The following is a 23,004-nucleotide window of genomic DNA, read 5'->3' as shown; positions in this document are numbered from 1 at the left end:
CTTGTTACTTATAAACAAAAGTTCTGCTTTATAATGTGCCATCTCGATATTTACTGAGGTTGTTAGTTTAAGTGATACTTTACATAGATAAATATATTTATAAGAGCTCATAATTCTTTGTAAAATAAAATTGTATATAATAAGAATAAATGTAACACTGTAAAAATAATGCTATATACACATCATTGTTACTAAATGGAAACTACCTGTTAATTTATATGATTATCTTTATAATGTAGTGGGTGGGGTACAGTTCGTGTCTTTATACACATAAAATGTGATTATTTACATGTTTAGTATGTATTCGAAGCAATAAATATTTGTTTTAATAAAACTGTTTCATTTTTTTCTATCAGTATTCAAGATGTCCATGTTTTAGAGATGAAACAAATAATACAATCTATCTTCTTGACTTCCGTGAAGAAAAAAATCGAGGGACTTGCAGAAAAATAGTAGGGTATAAAAGACATATATTTTTTCATGATTGGACACAAATATTTCTGAGGACTTTTGTAAATTGTTAGTGCAGATATTATAGTGTATGAAAATTAAAATAATTATTGTGAAGGAATTTGTTTGAGGTTACCCATCTATTTAGGCTATAATGCCTTGACTACAGGCTGATCAACTAATATTTGCAAGCAAAATAATCATATATAAGCAGTGGAACAAACTTACATGTGTGCTGGAACATTCACCAGTATATACTGTATCTCCAAATTCTTTGAATACAGCAAACTTGCACAACTGAAAATAGAGCCTGGCATTTGTTTATCCGTTGAACTTTATAAGATAATAAGAGTATGCAACACATGTTGTTGACCATATGAAATGTTTAACTATATTTATTACAACCAAACAATGGTTAGACAAATACGTCATCAAGAAAATGCTAGAGGAACATTCACTTTCACGGTTCATTCTTTAACTTATGTTTGGTGATATATCGGTATCTCAAAATTATACTTACGTCGCCTGGTTCGCAGAAAGTAATGGCATTGCAAGTATCCAGGCTTGTATGTAATGGGCAATTATAGCAAATTGGGCCTCTGGTTTGAGGATATCCTGAATACAAAAAAAAAGAAACAGTGATGTTACAATTAAACAATTAATTTAATTTCAAACATGTTTATTTCGCAGTAATATGATCTTAGTGTTGAAAGCAGTACCACACCAGCAGAATATAACCACCCCTCCATTTTTTGTCAAGCGATATGTGTGTGAAAAATGGTGCCAATAGCTCCCTTGCTTGGCGCTCAGCATTAAAATGGAAACTGGCCTCTTCTCCCATACCCTCGTGGCGGTGGATTTCATCAGGAATAAGATGTCGGGAGTGATTGATATAAGTTATAGAACTTCCTTCACAATTGACCTAAAATAAATTATGTACAAATGTATAAACTAAACACACACATACACGTACACACACATACGCTGTCGTACATTGTTTTGTTTTAGGGGGGATGTATTCTGGGAACTTGTCTATTCCTAGTGGGTCAATGTCTTTGTTTTATGACACGTCCTTACGCACATATATTATATGATATCGCTAACTATTCTTAAACTTGACCTATAATTATGCCGGTGTGACGTTAAAACGGAAAAGGGAAATTTAATTGTCATGAACAAATTAACAAATGCTATACAATTTTGTTTGTATACATTTGTATTGCTTTCTGTGTGCATACATATTTACATTCGAGTATGTATGGAGTCTTTTATATAACGAAAAGAGCTAAAGTCTGCCACATTTTCAATGAATTAAAATCTTATTTGAGAGGTGTGCTCCGTTTTAAGCAAAACTAAACTTTTAAACAACTTAGGTTTAAGACAGAATTGTATATCGGGATTAATTGCTGCAACATCAACATGCAATGCATAATGAAACAACATTTTTCAAAAATTTAGTTGCCTTACATTTGATATAAAAATAATTTTGTAAAAGAACTGCAAGCACAGTCAGAATGCAGCTAATTAATTGGCATTTCCTTTACAAAGATTTCACAAACTGTGAGTGTAATACTTTTCAAGGTCTAGGATTTATTTTGATACAAAGCACTTGTTACATTCGATTTTGTTTCTATCAAACACAACATATATTAATACACCATTTTACTCACCAGGTTCTCCACACCCCTGTGCATTACAGAGATCAGAATAACAACAATCAAGACACTCTCCATTTCGTATTCCTTGATGTGTAATTGAATTGTTTTGACATTTCTGCAATGCGAAAGTAAAAGTTTGTATATGAAGCTTATTTCTGAATTTAAACATGACGTTTTAGGGATTACAATATACTTAGTTCACGTTTTTCAGTGGTTTATTGAAACACAATGATGCCTCAGACAGCTGAAATTTCAGCATATTTTTACTGTTCAAGAAATACACTTGCACCTGAAAGAAAATGAATTATAAACATTCGGAACTTCTTTTCAAATTATACATCAACATGATCAAAACAGATAAAGAAACATACGAATACCAACGCAATCAATATAGAAATGTCAAACAGTGACGTTTCAATCTGTTAGTCTGACCAACAGTTATAAATTAATTCAAAAATCATTTAAAATCATTGTATCATGCACCCAACATTGTAGACGGTATGACCAAGCGTGTTTCTAACCTTTTCAACACCACATACCTGTTAAATTGAATTAGGAGACAAAACTATTACTTTCAGTATATCTATTTTTATGAAAATATATTATGAACACATTATAAGGATACATTCTAAATTACGAAAACATTAATCACTGATATTAACTGACAGAATATCAAACCAGTATAATAGGAAATAAAAGTAGGAACCAACGGATATTGCTGATAACGTACATTTGTACCATTACATCAACATAAAAAACAAGGAAGACTATAACGCTAACATATATGCGTGTGCACTTTAAGGCATTACTGTGGTTTAAAGAGTACATTTGCAATTTGTAATTATTCAACTTCGTTTGTAAAAAGTACTTCAGTAACTGAATAAAAAAACATACTAGAACTTTTCACTATGGCAACAAATCTATGGCCTTTAAATACACATTTTGCAATAAGGATAATTTTATATAATAGTTACCTCGCCTGGGTAGCATTCATCTACGATAGTGCAATGGCGAGGCTGAGAGACACCTTTACATTGTAAACAGGTGAGGGCACGTGCTATATGAGATATAATATACACATTGTAAATAGGCGAGGGCAGGTGCTATATGAGATATAATATATACATTGTAAACAGGTGATGGTCCGTGCTATATGTGGTATAATATACACATTGTAAACAGATGATGGTCTGTGCTATATGTGATATAATATACACACTGTAAACAGGTGATGGTCCGTGCTGTATGAGGTATAATATACACATTATAAACAGGTGAGGGCCCGTGCTATATGTGGTATAATATACACATTGTAAACAGGTGATGGTCCGTGCTATATGTGGTATAATATACACACTGTAAACAGGTGATGGTCCGTGCTTTATGAAGTATAATATACACATTATAAACAGGTGAGGGCCCGTGCTATATTAGGTATAATATACGTAGTAAATACGTCCTCAAATTTAAAGAAAACAGCGAAAATAAAAGAAAACGCTGGAATAATAATAAATTTCTAAACTACTAAATTATGAACTTCATTTACATCTATAGCTAGAATGTTATTTGAGAATTTATCTTTCCTTTTTATCCATATGCATATTATATATCAGATAGTAACAAACCCGCTACATGTATATGTTTCTGAAAATTAATTTTACATTGACATTTTAAATGATTTTGTTAGTGTTTTGTTAGTATAATCGGTCATAAATACCTCCGTTTACCACTGGAATGACAAGGAAGTATATCCTCCAGTCCATGCTCTTTTCGTTAGAGTCTGTTACGCCTGTAAAATTTGTTTTGTTTTGGGTTTAACGCCGTTTTTCAACAGTTTTTCAGTCATGTAACGGCGGGCAGTTAACCTAACCAGTATTCCTGGATTCTGTACCAGTACAAACCTGTTCTCCGCAAGTAACTGCCAACTTCCCCACGTGAATCAGAGGTGGAGGACTAATGATTTCAGACACAATGTCGTTTATCAAATAGTCACGGAGAACATACGCCCAGCCCGAAGATCGAACTCACTATCCCGCGATCCGTAGACCAACGCTCTTACCTACTGAGCTAAGCGGGCGGGCTTACGCCTGTAAAAGTTTCTATCATTTATTATATGAAGAGTAATAGAAATGCACTTTTATATGAATTTTATGTGTGTCGTACATAAAGTATGCAAGTGTGACATAAATCCAACAAAAATTAAAGTTTACTTGCAGTTTTGATATATTTGTTTCTATCTTAGATGGATAATTTATAAACGTTAGAGATTTTAATACTTTTATATGCCGCTTCTAACATAATTTTAACAAAAACAGTCGTCTCACCTTGTTATCTGCGTTCCGTTAGTGCACAAAATGCCATAATAGACTTCACATACATTACTTAGATAAGTGCATGTCTATTTAGAATGTCAACGTCTTATATGGGATAGTTTGTCTTGATTTGACTGAAAGTAGGCTATTCAGTTAAACGATATTAGTCGTGTGAACATGTAAGAGAACCATTGTTCTTAAATTTGTCAAAGCAGTGGAACTTGCAACTTACGTTGCGTACAGTTTTGCTAATGTTGCTTCCATGAATGAAAAGATGTCAGCGAAACTTTAGTTTCTAACAAACCACATGTATCTATACAGTTCTTAATGTATAATATTCAATCATTCAATCAATATGTTATATTTGAACATCATTAACAAAATACATGTTTTAACGACATATAACTAGGAAATGCTTTGGTATACAGTCAGATTGGCCCAGGTTGATCATAACCTAAAGATGACTCATCGATTTTGAGCTCATTGGGTCATGGTCACAGTGACTATAACCCCTAATATGCCACAGTGACCTGCAACAGGGAAACTGTTTTTCGTCTATAGCACAATCTATCATATAACCAGAGACATATGTCCCAAAGACATAAATAACAATTGTGATCTATGTCTCTGATATAACCTTAAAAGGAGCAACACTGGACCTCTCCTAGGTTTCTTTTTTAAAAGAAGCCTACTTTACTTGTATACTAGTTATCGCGGGCTTATATTAGAGATTCAATTTACTGAGACAAAAATCTTGATTTACAACCTTATATAATCTCTTAAAAACGAACTTGTCGTTACATTTAACGTTTAAATAAAAAAAGTAAATGAATGTGTCTCGGATGTTGCAATTAAACACTGAAGATCAAGTTTAAGCTCGTCTAACAGCTGATTTAAAACCTTACATGAGAAATTTTTTTAATATTTATGAAATCTTATTTCAACTTTTTAAAGAGTTTAAACACATACGTTAACCATTTTCCATGTCTCCCTTTTTATGCTGATATAGTAATCATTTCCTGAAAATAATAATTAATGTTTTATCTAAAAGGAACCGGAAGGTCATTAGGGAAGGTTATCTAAGCTTTGCAATAACGTTAACGAAAACCTATTAGTATGCGGAGTGTTACCGCGATATGAAACCTTTAGAAAACCTGATTGGTGCAAGATGAAGGATTTATTACCTGTAGGTCAATATACATAGTACTGATAAGTCGAACTACGCATTCTAGATGAGAAAAGCGCGATTAAAATGCTCTAGTATATTTTTCCGTTAGCATAATGGTTCTTAGAGCATACCTAGAGGTAGGTAATGACATGTACAATTTTCGTTCTTGTCTGGTACCAGTGTCTGAACTCAGCAGGAGACAATTTCTGCAACAATACCACCCCGTGATAAAGACTACTGTATTTCTGAATAGAATTTATCACATTGTATATTTGAAAGGCAGTAAAGCTGACTCGAAAACTCCACCAATTTGACCACTTTTGGCCTTTTCGCACCTTTTTGTCTTTTTTGTGGTTGGGTTTAAGAATCTCGCAGACACAAGTTAATCATATGAAGGCTTGTAATATAGGTTTAAGGTTCCAAGATTCCCTCTATGCATTGTTTCAGCCATAGAGCCATAATACCAATAAATTTGTTTTAAAGATCTGAAGTTCTAATCAAAACTGATTACCGTTCTGAAAGACATATTTGTTAAATGTTTAAATATTATTCTGTTTTTAATATACCTGTACGTATGGACCATGTTTCAACATATACTGAAGACCTAATATTAAGATGGTTAGACAGTTATTTTAGAGACTATAAAGCTTTGCGGACTAAAAGAATTTGAAACAAAACAATGTGATAATAAACTTTTTATTAATAATTGATTTTATGATAGTACATAATTTTCAAAAATATTTTGCGAAATACATTGAGCAAAATTTTTCAAATCAGAATGAAACTGCCAATAAGCAACCTCGGGTTCTTTGTCTGTACACATATTGTAATAAAAATTTTCTCCGTTGCAGACTTCACAAAAAGATCTGCTTAATAACTGAACGATATTCACTTGGTCCTTCATTTTTATAGTTCTCAATCCAACGCAATTTTACGAGGGGCGTTCAATAAATACCCGGAAAAGTGCTCTCAATTCCTCATGTATCATCAAAAATAAATGAAAATGCTACAAAATGTAGACTAGGGAATACTGAGTTGATATGTCAAAATTAGATTGTCTTTAGATAAATAATAGGTAAATGCAAGTCCCCATGGCAACGTCATGTGACGTCATCCGGCCCAAATTTGTCTCTTTTTCTATTTTACATGCGCTAAAACATTACTTGCCACTTACCTATTTTTCAAGCTACCTTTTCTTAAATTGGGTGAATATTGGTATGGAAAGTAAGCGTTATGCCAATAACGTCAAATTATCAATGTGGCATCATTAAAATATTTGGCAGGCATATTGAGTTGGTCGTCGCTTGAAAATCAGTCTTGAACGGAGATGTGAGATAATATTTTGTGTTCTGAATCGAAAATCAAGGAAAGAGACAAATGCTATGCTGAAAAAGGTTTAAGGGACAATGCCCTGAAGAAAACAAAATTTTATTAGTTGGACGTGACGTTTAAAAGTGGTCAGGAGAATATTGCTGACGACTTGTGTTACAGACATGAAAAATAACGCTCAGTCACATTTAATAAATTAAAGAGCTCCTTGATAGGGCATCAGTTCAGTGTCCAATTTCTTCAATACGACAGGAACATCATATGAACAGTATTTATTTATTCTTAGGAAGGTGTAAAAATGCATTTAATGGTGATAAACATTGAATCAATGGTAATCAGGAGTTGTATTGATTAATTGAGTGAGATATGACAGCATCATAATGACGTTGGGCCGCTGTTGAGGTGATGGCGTTGCCTAGGAGACGACAAATAAATATTGTGCATGTTCTGAAATCTGTAATTTAGGTATTTGCATCCAGTATGTTCATATCCTTCATATTTTGAAATTTTACCAAAATGAGACCAGAAATAAAGAAATGAGAGCACTTTTCCGGGTATTTATTGAACACCCCTCGTATAACGTATAAAGCAAGACTTCGTATGTTTCCATTATTTCACAATCTAATGTCTTAACCAAAACGCAAAATAAGACAATGTTCAAATACACATCTTAAGACCTTAACAATGAGAGACTTTAAAAGCGGATCTTCCAAAATTATAATATAAGTAATATTTGATAACATAATACATTTATAACTTTTACGTATTATTGTGTGAAACATGGTAGGCAATTTAGCTCTAATATCATGATTCATGTATGTCATGAAATAGATTCAGTATATGAGATTAATCAATTAAATGATGAACGTCTCTTATTTGTCGGCTGTCGGTTATGAAAAGCAGTTTCAATTTAATGTCAGTCAGTTATCTCCCTTTTTCGTACTTTGTGAATTCTGAAGCTCAATTAAGCAAGTTTGTCCACCATTTTGAAGAAGAAAAAACTGATTAGACATAAATGTCGCGTTTTTAAACTATTTCATCGCCACGAGTTTTCAAATATTGGATATCAGACATGAAACATACGTTTCTCAGACACTAACAAATGCATCACAGACTGTCACTTTAATATACTCTTAATGTAAGGGCACATGTTACCGACAAATACTTTTTGGACTGTAGTTCCTGCTTCTAAAAGGAGCTAAATATCAGTTTAAAACACAAAATGAAATATAAACAGTATAAAACACGTAGTGAAGTGTAAACAATATATCATCTGGAATATCACAATTATACTAATATATTGAAAATGCGGATGACAATGAAATATTAGAAAATTCTTTAACCAAAATGACATTTTCTTCAGAACTATTTTAAACAAGGATAAATCAAAATCTTATTTCTATTAACCATTGTGTCCATTGTTTAATTTAACACTTTTTGGTGCTGTTTATTTGTACCACTACCTTTCTGATAAAGTCTTTGAATTCTTTAATTAGTCGAGCCAAATACCAATGTGTTTGCATTTTCTAACGATATGTCTATATTGGTAACACTGCGAAAAATATGTGCATATACGGGAGTATACGAAATGTGTACACTCCCGTATACGGAACCATTTTCCGCAGTGTAAGAATGGTGTATGTTATGTTAGGCAGTATAGAAAGAGACGTTATTACGTACATGGTAATCCTTAAGACATAAATTTAAGTTTACATTTAAGGAAAAATAAGTTCCCAAACGTGGTTTTTCGTAGAATAACACGTGTTTTTTAGTTTTTATGCGTAAGAATATATCACGAAGACCGTAGGCCTGAGTGATATATTGTTTCGCATAAGAACGGATTATTCTACGATAAATCACACTTGGGAACTTGCTATTTCGATTCTAACACGACACACTAGTATTAATTGTGTTAGAAAAACTGGTAACTACTTTTTACGACCGTGCTACGCACCTGGATCGGATGACGTCATTGCATGCAAGTGGTTTATTGCAGAATAACCCATGACAGATTTTGTTCTACATGTATATATAGGTTATTTGCTGGTCGTGTTAGAACTTACTATAATACAATTTATGTTAAAATATACTATACATGATAATAATATTGAGGTATTTGTAATGATATAGCAACTAGACTTGTCAAAATACGTAAATTATTTACCCAGCACATAATATCTAACCATTCCATCACTGTGTATTCAGGTCATATCATACGACCATCATCAGTGAAGTTATGTTTTACTCTTCTAATAAAAATAGTGTATTAATAAAGACATTCTAGCCAGTTATACTCTATAAATAAACTTGATCTACCCATGTACCGATAACATCAATATTGAGAACACCACATAAAAACCACAATCTAAGTGGTCTTTGGCAGTCTAAGAGCACAAATTATTGTCAGAGACATGTTAAATTGCCAAAAACAATCAGCTATTATTTCATTACAGGATTAGTGTATGGAATTCTACTCAGCAAATATAACTGTTGTTTTATTGAGTGTTCATTATGAGCCAGGTTAAAGAATTTACATATTACATGATAAGGCACGTATTTTAAAACATGAAGGTTAACATCGACATAATAACAAATGCAACGACATTCAATTCTCCTCGACTCGCACTGCTTGTTTTGATCTTCCCGTCAAATCCACAATCTACAAAGAGAAAAAATATTCTTTTACTTTTAAATGAGTACTGTGTTTGAACATTAATACTTTAAAAGATAAGGTAAGGGTAGACTTCTCGGAAGCACATAGCTTCAAAAACACAGCCACAGAGCAAAGCATTTGCAAAAGTAGCAAATAGTTCAGTCAGCTTGAGATTTCACTCTATATTGTTTGGAAGTACAGTCCATTTCAAAAATGAGGCTTCTATTAACTATAGGGGTGTCTAAATACAGTACATTATGTTTGTTTCTGTGCATGCAATATTTCCTTTTGTTCTACTTGTCAGCAATGAACATGTGTAAAACCTCTTTCAAAAGATCCTTTGGAAACAAAGAATGCAACCAAGAAGAATGATAGCAGACTTGGTTTGATTGGGTCTGTTCACGAGAGGTAATGAAATGTTCTACACCCCTCACGCCCCCTAGCACCAGTTTAAGTGGATCTTAAGTAATAGTAAGACCTTTTCTATCAAACAGACTTTAAATCCAAGAATACCTGCTTTCATAGCTAAGATAATCTAACAACTTCTGTAAAAATAATTTATGAAAAACTAATTGATGACAAGACGTTTAGTCTGCTATTTACACAATGTGGAATACTTGATCAATGTCGATGGTACATCATATGTTGTGGTTATTATGATTTGTTCATAAATTCTTTGTAATACAATTAAGTAGATCTACTTCGAATTTGCTTTACAGCTTTGGTACACAAATATAAAACAAACTCTTAAAATGTTTTCCAACTTCTTCTCTTAAAACGTTACAAGAATCTCGACTTGCGAAAAATGATACAATTATCGGCAGTCAATAGTAACACGGACAAAACACAGATTAAATTCAATGTTCGAGAATTAATTTTAATAACGCTTTTCCAGTAGACAAATGGAGTACAATGATCAAAGGGGAGTAACTCAGTAAGTCATGTTATATAATGAACAGCCGTACTTTACCGTACAACAAACATAATGGCGTATTGTTTTTAAATTAATGGCAAGACAAGCTCATCTAGCTGATATCATACAGATGTCTTATAATTTGATTTGTTGTTTGTGATTTTTTTAAGATTTGACAAATGGCAAGATTGCATTCCCAGACAAAGAATTCAAGAAAGATAAAGTAGCCGAAATATATGTTTATACGAAGAAATAATTGCTAGATCTATTACAATATGTTAAGTATAAAGCGAGTTAGTTTTTTAAATAAAACTCGATAGCTTGCACATGCATGTCATACAATAGTCAATCTGTCTAGTAATAAAAACAAAGAAGGCTTTGTCTCAAAACAGTTTTTTTCACATGTTTCCAAAGTCATTCTGAATCAAAGACGATAAATATCAAACACATATACACTGGCTTGTCTGTCAAAAATAAGAACTTTTTTCTATTGACCACCTACCCAACCAATAAGTGTTAACCATGCGATTCCGCTACCGTCGATAACAGGGTCAATCAAACTAAGTCTGCAGCATTTTTATTTTTGGTCGTGTCGGAAAAACTGTAGAGGTTTTATCTATTATTACATGACATTAGAAATAAATTTTAAAAACAAGTGTGTCTTCTTATGTTTACACTTCAGTCAAGCAAATATGTGTTGAACTATAGCCTTGAAAATAGTGCCAGACCGGGGATTTAGCTACGAAATTGTGTAATGGCCATTACCTGGTCCCTTCCAAGCAAACTTCATTCTCGTGTCTGAGAATTTCATTCCAAAGTGGTTTTTAAGGTCAGCAGCAATATGATGCCAGGGAAGTCCTTGTAGGTCAAGTTCACCGTTGAGAGAATCTGTAGGTAAAACCTCAAACATAATATGACTGTGATAACACAGTTAACTGTTGTTAAGAGACTAACACCGCGAAAAGTAGTAGTTATTTGAAGTTTCCTGTGCAAGAAAGAAATAAACTTCGGCAATGACTCTGCAGAAACAATATAATTAACTTACAAACCTCTGACACAGAAACTTAACATGGTACAAGGAAAGTATGGCTCGAAAATTTTACATTTTTTTTTGTGTCCATCACAGGATCTAGCTGTCAACTGTAGTCTTAAAATAAAAATGAACCGCGCTTACAGTGGTGTCGGGGATTTCTAAGTAAATTGCTGTCGTGCTTTTCTTACAATGAAATTATAACATGCAAGGTTCTCGGGTTTCTCTTCATAGTTTATGAATGTATTGAATCTTTGAAACAAGTTAATTACAGAGCATCAGGTTATCTGGTAATGATTTCAAGGAAATAAGGCGTTTTGCTATCAAAGATATGAGAACTCTTTGGTGTACCGGGTTTTGCTATTAAGGAAAGCCAAACTCACCGGTCTACCAGATCTTGCTATCAAGGAGATCTGAATTTATCGATGTACCAGATTTTGACATAAAACGATAAAGACTCAACGGTTTACTAGAACTGCTACCATGAAGAGCAGAACTTACCAGTGCACCGCAATGTTTGCTAAAATTGAGATCAGAGCTCACCGGTATAACGGATTTTGCTATGAAGGAAAGCAGGCCTCACCAGTCTACCAGATTTGCTACCAAAGAGATCAGAACTCATTGGTGTACTAGATTGTGCTATTAAGGAGATCGGAATCCATTAGTGTAGATTTGATACAAAGAAGAACAGGAATCGCCGGTTTACTGGATTTTGCTGCCATGAAGAACAAACCTTAAGAGTGTATCACATTTTTGTTAACATGGAGATAAGAACTTACCGGTGTACCATGTCTTGCTGTCAAGTTAATTAGAACTAACTGGTGTACCATATTTTGCTATCAAGGAAATCAGAACCCATCGGTATAACATATTTTGCTACTAAGAGGATCTGAACTCATCGGTGTACCAAATTTTGATATCAAAGAAATCATAACTTACCAGTGCACCAGAGGGAAAGTAATAATCTATGTGCCAGATATTGCTGTCAGTGGGGACCAAAACTAACCGGTCGACCGGATCTTAGAGGCTAGAACTCTTGGCGATATCGGATATCATTTTATTAAAAAAGGTTATAACTTACCAGGATAAATATTCTTGCTGACAAGGAGATCTAGATAGCGGAGCGTGCATTCGTCAGCCTCGTTGTAACCGCAGCAGTTGTCATACCAAAAATACTGGTTGATATCCTGACTGTAAAATTTCCCTTCCATTCTTATGCTCGTTGCTTTTGAATGAAAACAAAAACGTTGTCAAAAGCATATAATTATACATGTGTACAAGATCGAATAATGCCATGATATCATTCTATTTATTTTGCTACCTACCAGTACAGTATCTACACCTTTATATTATTAAAATGGTATTTAATGTATATAATATGTTAAAAAGAGATCATATGATGAATGAAAGCATATCAATGAATCATTCGGTTTTGCTGTTTTTCTGACATGCTACTTACAACCGATGTTTCTAAAAGTGTGCGGAATTTCATAAATGGTAGGCAAAGAAATTTCAAAATATTCTAAAGGGGCGTAAAATTATTGTAAAGTGTATTTTGGCGGGCACCAGAAATATTTCTTAAGAGCACGCGTCGTTTAAGCAGCGTACAACTTGTCAAGAATAACTTTTTTAAACAAGTATTTTGTGTCCTTCTTTGGGAGGTTAGTATCACTTATAACGTTTTTGTCCGAGGAAACCTCTGTGGGTCCCTCCTGGCAGTAGCAGGATCGTATGAGCATCTCAGTAGAACCAATGGCTTTACGCATACCGTTGGATATATTCCTAGAAGAAAGATATAAACAATGCGACCGAGCCTAGACCTGGAAGTGTTGAGGCAAGCGATTCGAAGTACAAAAACCTTGCTCACCTCAAAATCAGACTATAATGTGCAGTATTTACCATTTAGCAACACTACTGCGTCCTGGTATGCTATTTCATTACTGTTCGTGTTTGCTCTAAGCAGGTTTAAATTTCAATATGTCGGTGGACACAGTATGTAGTTGCATCTAAATTTATATGTTAAATATTTAATCTTGAAGTCGAATATATGAACCGTGCCAAGAGAAATCCAACATAGTGGTTTTGCGACCATCATGGATCCAGACCAGCCTGCGCATTCGCGCAGTCTAGTCAGGACCCATGCTGTTCGCTTTCAAAGTCTATTGCAATTAGAGAAACTGTTAGCGAACAGCATGGATTCTGACTAGACTGCGCGGATGAGCAGGCTGGTCTGGATCCACGCCGGTGGAAAAGCCACTATGTTAATTTTCTCACGGCACAGCTCAATTATGTAAAATACCGTTGTTCTCCGTTCCTCTGCTGCACTCATCAACTCTTCGTGTGACTATTTGTCCAACATCAAAACAGTCATTCGTCTGCCTATTACTGGAGAAATTTAAAAGTAATTTAGCATTTAGCTACGTTAAAGTTTCAAAATCTTAAATCAAGATTTAGCCACTGCTCGTGAATTATTCATTCCCATATAATCTTAAATCAAGATTTAGGCAGCTGCTCGTAAATTATTCATTCCCAAGTATAACAGGTTTAAGTTTCAAAATCACATGTTTTAGATGCAAGGCAACTGTAATGTTTTGTTCTTTTTGTGCATTCCAATGTATGATAAATTAATGTTTCAAAATCAAACTGACGTCTTGTAAATACATCGCAGATTTAGGAAGCTGCCCGTATTGCACATTCCCATGTACAGTAAATTTTGGTTTGAAAATCATATGTTATAAATGCAACAAAGCTGTAACGTGTTGCTCTTAATAACATATACAAAACGTTAAGGTCTCCGAAATCACACAATGCCTCGTCAGTGCAATGCAGCGTAAGAGTGTCGCTTCTTGCGCATTCTCATGCGCAAACAAAGGCCTAATGTGGCAACAGTTGCTCTCATGATAAATACATTTTAATAATGAAGGCAAGTTAGTAATGTGAAATGCTGTTCAACTTGATCTCGTTTAACAACCTCGTTTATAATGTTATAGAAAGATAACTCAGATTAATTTTAAATTAACATTTGTCTCAAATTTTCATTTAAATGAACAATGCATTTACTTGGATTTGTTTTTAGTGAATTGTGTACTCGTAAACGGTTTTCCACTGTCCTCATTTTCACAATCTGACTAAAGTACTTGATCTTCTAAACGAAGGTCTGAGAACGACCCATTCACATTCGTCTTCTGTATATTTTGGATTTCCAATATTGCTTTTTTTATTTTCGCAAATCTATTTTTGTTTGAACCAATCAGACAACGTGTTCGAATGTCAAAGAGTATGAAAAATTTGTAGTTAATCCAGGGCTCGAACCTGGGACCTCTCGTTTACAGAGCAAGTGCTCTACCGACTGAGGTAACCGGCTATTGAAATATTTCGACATAAAAATTGTTGATATCAAAACCCAAGGTTTTTTACAGCTTGCAGAATGCTGTAAGGTAGCTTTTGATTGGCTAACTGAAGGGTTGTCAGAACGAGGCCATCTATAGCTCGTTGTCAGATCCTATGCGTAGCGTAATAGGAGATGTACTTTAGTCAGACTGCTCATTTTCATAACGTCTGTATGCGTGCGACTCAGGCAAACATTTGATTTTTTGCATGCCGGACCTGTATGTTTACGTTCCAGAAACACTTAGAACTGTATCTTTTCTTATAATTACAGCTATATGACAACTTATCATAAAATTCTCAAATTTAATAGACTTATATGATAAATTGATTAAAGATCTGTACTTACTAGCACATTAGCTCCCTTCTTATGTTTTGTTCCGAATCGGCAGCATTCCATCTAAAGTTACATTTTCCGAAGGTTTGTGTGTCAGAAAATTCGGTGTAATAAAGCATTATCCAATGTTGTCCCGCAACTTTCTGTACATATTTATTAAAAGAGAATTTAATATATATAAATTATAAAGTAAACAAATCCCAAACTGTTTCGTTCTTTTTTTTTTATAAATCAGAATATTCATTTTGATTGTTACATAATCTTTATAACAAAGTATTCTTATTTCTAGTTTTTAAGTGAAAATGGACCGGGTGGTTAAGGTCGCTGACTAATAATCACTTTGGTGTGGGTTCGAGCCTTAATCGGGGCATTGAATGTTTCATGTGAGGAAGCAAACCAGCTGGTTAACGGAAGGTCAATGGTTCTACCTAGTATGTGCCCGCTTGTGATAAAATAATGCACGTAGGGGCTGAAAAGTCGCCATATGACCTATAATTGTGTCGGTGCGACGTTAAAGCAAAATATAAACAATAAAAAGATAAATGCAATACATCATAATATATGTATAAACAAACACGTTTTATTTAGTACATTCATTTACTCAGTATTATCGACGCCTCTTACTCGTCGCTCAAGTCTTATCCTATTACAAAATAACATGAATTATTTATTATTTAAAAAAAAGACCTAGCCATTGTCTTTTTAATCTTACTATTGTTAGGAATCAACAATGACAAAAGAAAAATCTCACTAATAAGGAAATGTCAATGTATCTTTCTTTAATTGTATGCACATACTCGAAATAACAGAATTTCTTTAGCTAGAAAAGTACTTAAATCAGCACCTGTGACAGGTCTTGAAGTGTGACCATGCCATCGTCTTGGTTTGAGAAAAGCTGACAATCAGGTGAACTAGCGCATGTACCAGCCGCAAATATTCCCTCCGCCAACAAAACACACACGACAAAAACTAGACCGATCTTATTCATTCTGAAAAGGAAAAATGTTATATATAATAGCATTGTATAAGAAGTATAATGTATCGGTTTCAACTCAATTGTAGTAAGTCAGCAGAAAAAAGAAAGGTTCTAAAACGCTGTAACGTAATGTTTAAAAAAAAAAAGAGAAATGGGTAGGTTGCACAGTCATTTCAGCAGCAATTCAGCTTTTATTTAAGAAAAAGAGTGCTTTAACACTATTTATGCACGATGGGTGGTTATACGTCGGGCGTTATAATTTCACGAGTGTATAAATACTGTTAAAACACGCTTGTGCTATAAATTATTTCGATTCTAATATGCCCTTACTCTAAAACAGTAGATACAATATAGAAGCGCTCTTCTTGGTCGCAACAAAAACGTTGACGTCACCGCACGTTAATGTGACGTCATTCTAGCGTAAGAGTGTTTTAATAGAGGCCAGCGTATTAGAATTTTCCATTTTTTGTGGGGGTGGGGGAGGCGGGAGAAATAAAACCATTACGTCGATTTAGATCCCTATTAACAATATGTGTTTTATCATTTTCTGTGAAATTTTGCAATTCGTTCCCTTTAGTATAAAAATACGTAAATAATGAGTGATTTCTTTCGCTTTCAGTAATGTCTTCTAGTTGAAAATTGGGATAGTACTAGAATATTTCATTAATCTTAACCAAACGGTGACTTTCCTGTAACAGAGCTATATTTGCAATCAAGATCAGCCAAGTGAGTTAATAATATTTCAAACTTACTTCCATTTCGTATGAATTGTAGCAAAATACTCTTATAAAATTACCAATGCAAATCTTTGATACACATATATACACAACACAATAGTTCTGATAGTCATATTTCACCACGGGAAAAAGTAAGTTTATTATTTTTATGATTATCTAAAATATCTTTGCTAAGCATTTAGGATAGAAAACTCAATGTTCAAAATGCCTCCAGTTAAAACCTTGTATTAAGCACTTAGTGAACACAAACAAGGGTACATGATCAGCCGTTAAAGTTTTATACAAATCAATTGTGTGAGTTATGCCTGATCTGACAACCACAGTTTATGATATATAATTATGTACAACGTAAACCTCTATGCGCCTACTGTAGTACTTGACTTAAGTTTTTATACTTTTGTGTCAAATGATTTATTTTAAAAAGCTGTTTTTTTCATGGGTATAATTATTTCAAAATGCATCGTCATCTATGTAATAATATAGGCGAACAGACAGATCCCATATCAAGATAAGTGTATACATTAAACTAAGTTTACATGGGAAAGATGAACTTGTAGTTTCTGCTCCGATCAAGTTTATAATTGCGAAGCTAATACTGTAACACATACAAACGCATACAAATTTCACATTTATATAGGTTAAACATAAACACAAATTCTAACACGACCGTTTCATTCGATTTATTTTCCTTTTAAACAAAGAAGGCTGAAAACAGTGAATTATTATACAACAATTCACTGTTCTGACGTTACAATTATTAGTCATAGCGTCAAACGGCATAGTGGCGCGATGGAAAAGAACCCGATTGAAAACGGGCAAATATTTAATGAATGCCGTCAAGGATGTACTTCAAAGTCCTTGGTAACGTGTTAGAATCGAAATAATATATCTCACTTAGTGATTTGCTCTTGAATAAAATCATTGGTTGTCGTTCAGATGTGTCTTATTATATCACTCGGACTGTGCATACAAATATTCCATGTATTAAGACTTCCATTTTGTCTTTCTCATCATCTGCACAAATTTCACTGTCATATGCGTCATTTATATCTGATTGTTGTCGTGTTACTAATAAGTTTAAGAAATAATGTATCTCATTTTGTGATTTGTCACTTTATAAATTATTGTTTGGAGTTCAGATGCGAAGGAATTATATCACAAGGGCGCAGCCCGAGTGATATAATAAGACACATCTGAACGACAAACAATGATTTTATTCAAGAGCAAATCATTAAATGAGATAAATTAGATATATAGAAGTTATCACCGGAAATCAACCGTACTTCCGTACTTGTCTGACAGTCTGTTCATAACTACTTTTTTCTGTATTTTAACCTTTACCTTTCTGAATTTCTAAAATGGACTGGTCATTCAGTTTGGACAAAACCATTTACTATTCGATGGGTATTTCTCTGAAAATTTACTGACTGAACAGCGAATAGTGCAGACCATGATTAGCCTAGTACTAGTGCATAATCACTTGGGGTTAAATCATAGTTAACAAGAGCTGTCACTAATGGTGACAAATCCCCCGCAGCACCATGACTTTTGACCTTGACCTTTGACCTGGTGATTCCAAAGTCAGTAGGGGTCGTATACTCAATAAGTACTATCAGCATGTGAAGTTTGAAGGTCCTGGGTGCAGTGGTTCGCGAGTCAAGTGCTTTCATGCAAAAATTTATCGTTGGCCCCTGTGACCTTGACCTTTGATATGGTGACTCTAAAGTCAGTAGGGATGAATGTACTCAAAAAGTACTATCAGCATTTGAAGTTTGAAGGTTCTGGGTGCAGTGGTTCGCGAGTAAAGTGCCTTCATGCAAAAAGTTAACGTTGTGACGAACGAACGAACGAACGGACGGACAGCTGAAAACTAATATGCCTCCCTTCGGGGGCATAAAAAGATTTACATAAAAGAAAAACAAACGATGACTTCAGCATTTTTATTCTGGTGTAGTGTAACATAAAACTATTTGTAATGAGATTGTTATTGTGTTTCAGGTGTCAACATATTTTTGAACAAGCGTGTAGCTTCCTCTGTTTTTTATATTTCTTAAAGATACCTTAGACCCAAATTTCTTATTTAAAACATGAATAGTTACTATATATAGTTTATAAAAATATAGAATTAACAATGTGCATTAACTGTACTATGCATCTAGTTTCAAGTAGTGCACACAGTATAATTGTATAGCTTGTATAGCCAAACCCATAAAAATGTGTACAGATGATAGAAAACTAGAAAAATTTTGACAGTCGACTGTTTCAGCATCATAAATGTATCTCTACATACACAATTAACTTATATATTTAGTGAAAATAATTTTATGAGTATTTTCTACATTTTTATATAACCCTTAATTTACTTTCTTCAATTTATATTTAGATGTACATTGTAATATAAGTTCCTTGTCCAGTAAATAATATAAAAGTTTATCTTTATGAAATGATTTCGCTACAAACATCTTTTTGACAATTCTATGAAGCGCTTTCAAATTTTGTACATACATTTATATATTTAAATTTGACCCGATGTAATAATGAAATATTTTTGAAGACTTTCTTTTTGTGTTTCGGGTTTACCGCCGTTTTTCAACAGTATTTCAGTCGTTAATGGTACAATGTTTACCTATGCAGTATTCTGGATTTTGTACCAGTATTTTGTTAGTATGAGCGTATATATATAATATACGCTTAAAATATATATGTTGCGGGGACGTGTTTCCTTGCTAACGGATTTTCTCTCATTTTTAAGCTGTTAATTAGAGATGGTACCTACAATATTCAAATTCATCTTTACAGGGTTTTTTCTGAGTAAAGTGATAACTAAGTGCACTAATTTTCTAAATATATTCATGGTTTTCCTCTTCTCCATTTCAAAATAGAAATATTTGATATCTAAAAAATGACTTTCTCAAAATATCTGAAGCAAAGTGGAAAACTCTTGCATTGGCCGTTTTTCAATGATTTTAGGATTTCCCCAATTATAGTCTGTATCAAAAGTTCCCACAGCTAAATAAATTCAGTAGAGTATAATGTAAGTTTACTCTACTTTCAACATTTTGAAAGAGAATATACTGAACTTCCTTTAGTCTTTTAATAAAGTAAAATTCCAGGTCTAGCCAAGAGTCTAAAATGTTAAAAAAAATCTGAGTGAAAGTTAATGGCATGCTCTTTATTATAAGCGTACCAAAACCATACCAAAAATTTACCTTAAAGAAGTTATTAAAGATTTTATATTGTAAACAAACCCCTACATCATTTTATCATCAATATTTTCCACTCATTAATGCACTCAGTTCAGGTGATAATTGTTGATATATTTGTAAATGAGAGGCCCCAACAAAAACCTATTTTTCAAGTTGTGTAAACAGTTTAAGTTGTAAATTAATGTTGATATCTGAAGTTACCCAATTACATTGTTTTCAACAATAAATAAAACAACTTATAGTTTGTTTAGGGTAGTTGACTTGTAATGAAAATCATCAAATAAAGTAATCTCCATATGTTTTTTTTTCAGCATTTATTTGTTTTTCAAGGAAATGATTGTGCTAGTTCCCTTCAGAGAAAGTTTGAATTGAGAACTGCTTCAAAATAAAATGCATTACATAGAGTCATTACCTATCAGCTACCTTAAAATGTTGTAATTACAACCACTACCTTAAAACATTGTAATTATATTTGATGGCAATGAATTTTTGTGTTACCAATCATACTTTGTTTGTTATTTCTTATTGATGGATATATACATTTTACATTTTGATATATAAATGTTGTGTAAACCAAAGTATCACCATTGAGAACAATAAATTGTTTTAGCTAATAGATCAAAACTTAATAACATTTCTTAATGTCGTAAATTTTCTTCGAAGGAATTAATGCATATTCTGTATCATCTTCATGCATTACTAGACTTTCTATCAGGGCCTCACTACAACTTACAAAGTCAGTATAAGTCATAAGGAAAGCGTGCATACTGTATATTGAACACAAAGGGATTTAAACAAATGTAGGTCATATTTTGTCTGCCAAATAAGTCGTTTGAAAAAAGACCTATCTGATTTTCTTTTCACTCTTGGCCAATGTTTAATGTTGGCTTCAGTATTTTTGGTCAATTCAGAGCTGTCCCCCTTCGATTTTCTTGGGTAGGTACCATCTCTATGTTATTTATGATAACGAGAATTTAGACGTGTTCTGTGCCATTCTCTTAATAACTAAAATGGAGTATTATGGTAATTTTATTAGTAGAACATAAAGACTTTACATGGTAATGTTAAAGTAATCACTGCAACAGAGATTTTTTTTGTTTTTTAATAAATAAACCTAACACCCAATCATATTCAGATAACATCAGTGGCCATCATCTTTTCCGCAAGACATTTCAATAAAAGTGAATAAAATCCACCAAATATTAATCATTATAGCGAAAGGCTCAGCACATAACGGCTGCTTAAAAATCGCTAGAATTTAAAAAATGCTCAGAACTACGTTCTTTCAAGGTAATAGTATCAACTTTGCGCGGTAACTGACACGTAACGTCAAGAGTCATTTAACGCAAAAACAGTTTGTGGCGTTTCTGCGGTAATTTATTCACTATTTAAGCATTATTAAACAATTAAACACCAGACTGGAGATAGATTAATGATTTTTTTTCAGAAGAATGATTATACAAATACATTTAGTTTGTTGTAAACATTGTCGTAAATTCCAACGTTTACATCAGGTTTGGCATGCGTAAATGTTAAGGTGTACAACCTCCTAAAAACATTAAATTTAAAACATCACAGACGATTATCATGTTGTAATTAATTTCTTCAATTACATTAAAAATAAACTGTACAAGACGCGGAGGAAGAGGTTGATCAAATGCTATTTGCAAGCAGGTAATAGAATACATGTTTCTTTTTCAGACGGGTACATGTTTAAATGAATCTACTACACCTTAGGAAATCCGAGATTGATATTTTGTCCAAGAACGAGGTTCTACTGAGATTATGGACATATGCCAAAGCATGATGTTATTTCGCTTTATTACGTCCACTTTACTTGCGCTGTATCTTTATCTTTGTTATTATTTCACAGTAAGCAATCCATGTTTAAGTGACTTTATATAACATTGACATCATACAATAATAACGTCATCAAGCTTAAACTGTAGCATTTCTAAACAAAGACATAAATGAAGAATCACGTGACATGAGCTGACCGGTGCGAGAAAGGCGATGTGACGTGACATAAGTTCTTTAACCTACTGCTTAAAAGTAAAATCATCCGCTCTATCCGTAATACGAGTTTTTCGTATTTGAAGAAACAGTATTGGGTTTGGGATTTTGGAGAGGGCAATGGGGCCGGTCAGCTAAATCTACCCATGTTTTTCCAGACAATTTTTGGACAACCAAAAGCAAACGAGAAACGACAACATGTAAAAAACATCACATCAAATTCGTAGCCGTTTTGGGTGTAAAACATATACTTCATCTCAAACTATTTGGGAGGTAGGGTGCTGGCACAAGTCCCTAGTCCCGCTCCTTAACCTATTGTAATGAAAAAAAGTTAATCACAGGTTGCAGGGATTGATGGAAATTTCCGGATCTTGGGTAGATGTTTAGCCGTAACTCGGCAGAGACTTTTTACTCTCTGAACAGTTATCCTTGCGCCAGATATTTCAAACTCATCTTCAACAAGATATATTCTTTTTATCTGACTTACAGGTGAGAAATTCATCTACATATATTTGTATTGTGTGCAAAATGAACATATATTTTACTTAAAGTAAGATACAAACTAATCATGCTTAAGAAAATCCACTTACTTTTCAGCAGAAGTGTTAAAACACTGAAGTTAATTTTGTTGTCACACAGTCGTCTATACGCATATGTCTAGGTAAAGTGCAGTTTATCTGTATACTGCTAATACAATGGGGAGAAATATGATACTTTTTTACAGTCTAGTTATTTTGCAAAAGGTTTATTAATGTAGGGTAACTATTTTTGTAAATTGGGTGCAAACAACTGAGCAAAAGTCGTATAAAACTTCATAAAATTTCAGCTAATGTTT

The 23,004-nt window shown here is 33.4% G+C and overlaps 1 protein-coding gene and 1 long non-coding RNA gene across 2 annotated transcripts; both read right to left on the bottom strand.

Moving 5' to 3' along the window:
• Positions 1 to 2,577: 2,577 nt before the first annotated feature.
• On the bottom strand, positions 2,578 to 3,900 carry LOC128551194 (uncharacterized). Its single transcript, XR_008368688.1, has 3 exons — positions 3,826 to 3,900; positions 3,083 to 3,165; positions 2,578 to 2,647 (listed from the first exon to the last, which is right to left on the bottom strand). It is a non-coding gene; the product is annotated as an uncharacterized LOC128551194 (long non-coding RNA).
• Positions 3,901 to 8,788: 4,888 nt separating this feature from the next.
• Positions 8,789 to 22,840, bottom strand: LOC128551313 (uncharacterized). The gene is made up of 7 exons (XM_053532128.1): positions 22,760 to 22,840; positions 16,082 to 16,226; positions 15,250 to 15,380; positions 13,813 to 13,898; positions 12,595 to 12,738; positions 11,249 to 11,371; positions 8,789 to 9,576 (listed from the first exon to the last, which is right to left on the bottom strand). The coding sequence occupies exons 2-7, from the start codon at positions 16,223 to 16,225 to the stop codon at positions 9,476 to 9,478; spliced, it is 729 nt and encodes a 242-aa protein (XP_053388103.1). The 5' UTR covers position 16,226; positions 22,760 to 22,840; the 3' UTR covers positions 8,789 to 9,475.
• Positions 22,841 to 23,004: the final 164 nt, after the last annotated feature.

The sequence above is a fragment of the Mercenaria mercenaria genome, chromosome 19 (genome assembly GCF_021730395.1).
Source record: "Mercenaria mercenaria strain notata chromosome 19, MADL_Memer_1, whole genome shotgun sequence".
Lineage (NCBI taxonomy): Eukaryota > Metazoa > Mollusca > Bivalvia > Venerida > Veneridae > Mercenaria > Mercenaria mercenaria.
Note: the sequence above shows the minus strand (reverse complement) of the source record. Positions and strands in the feature narration are given on the sequence as shown.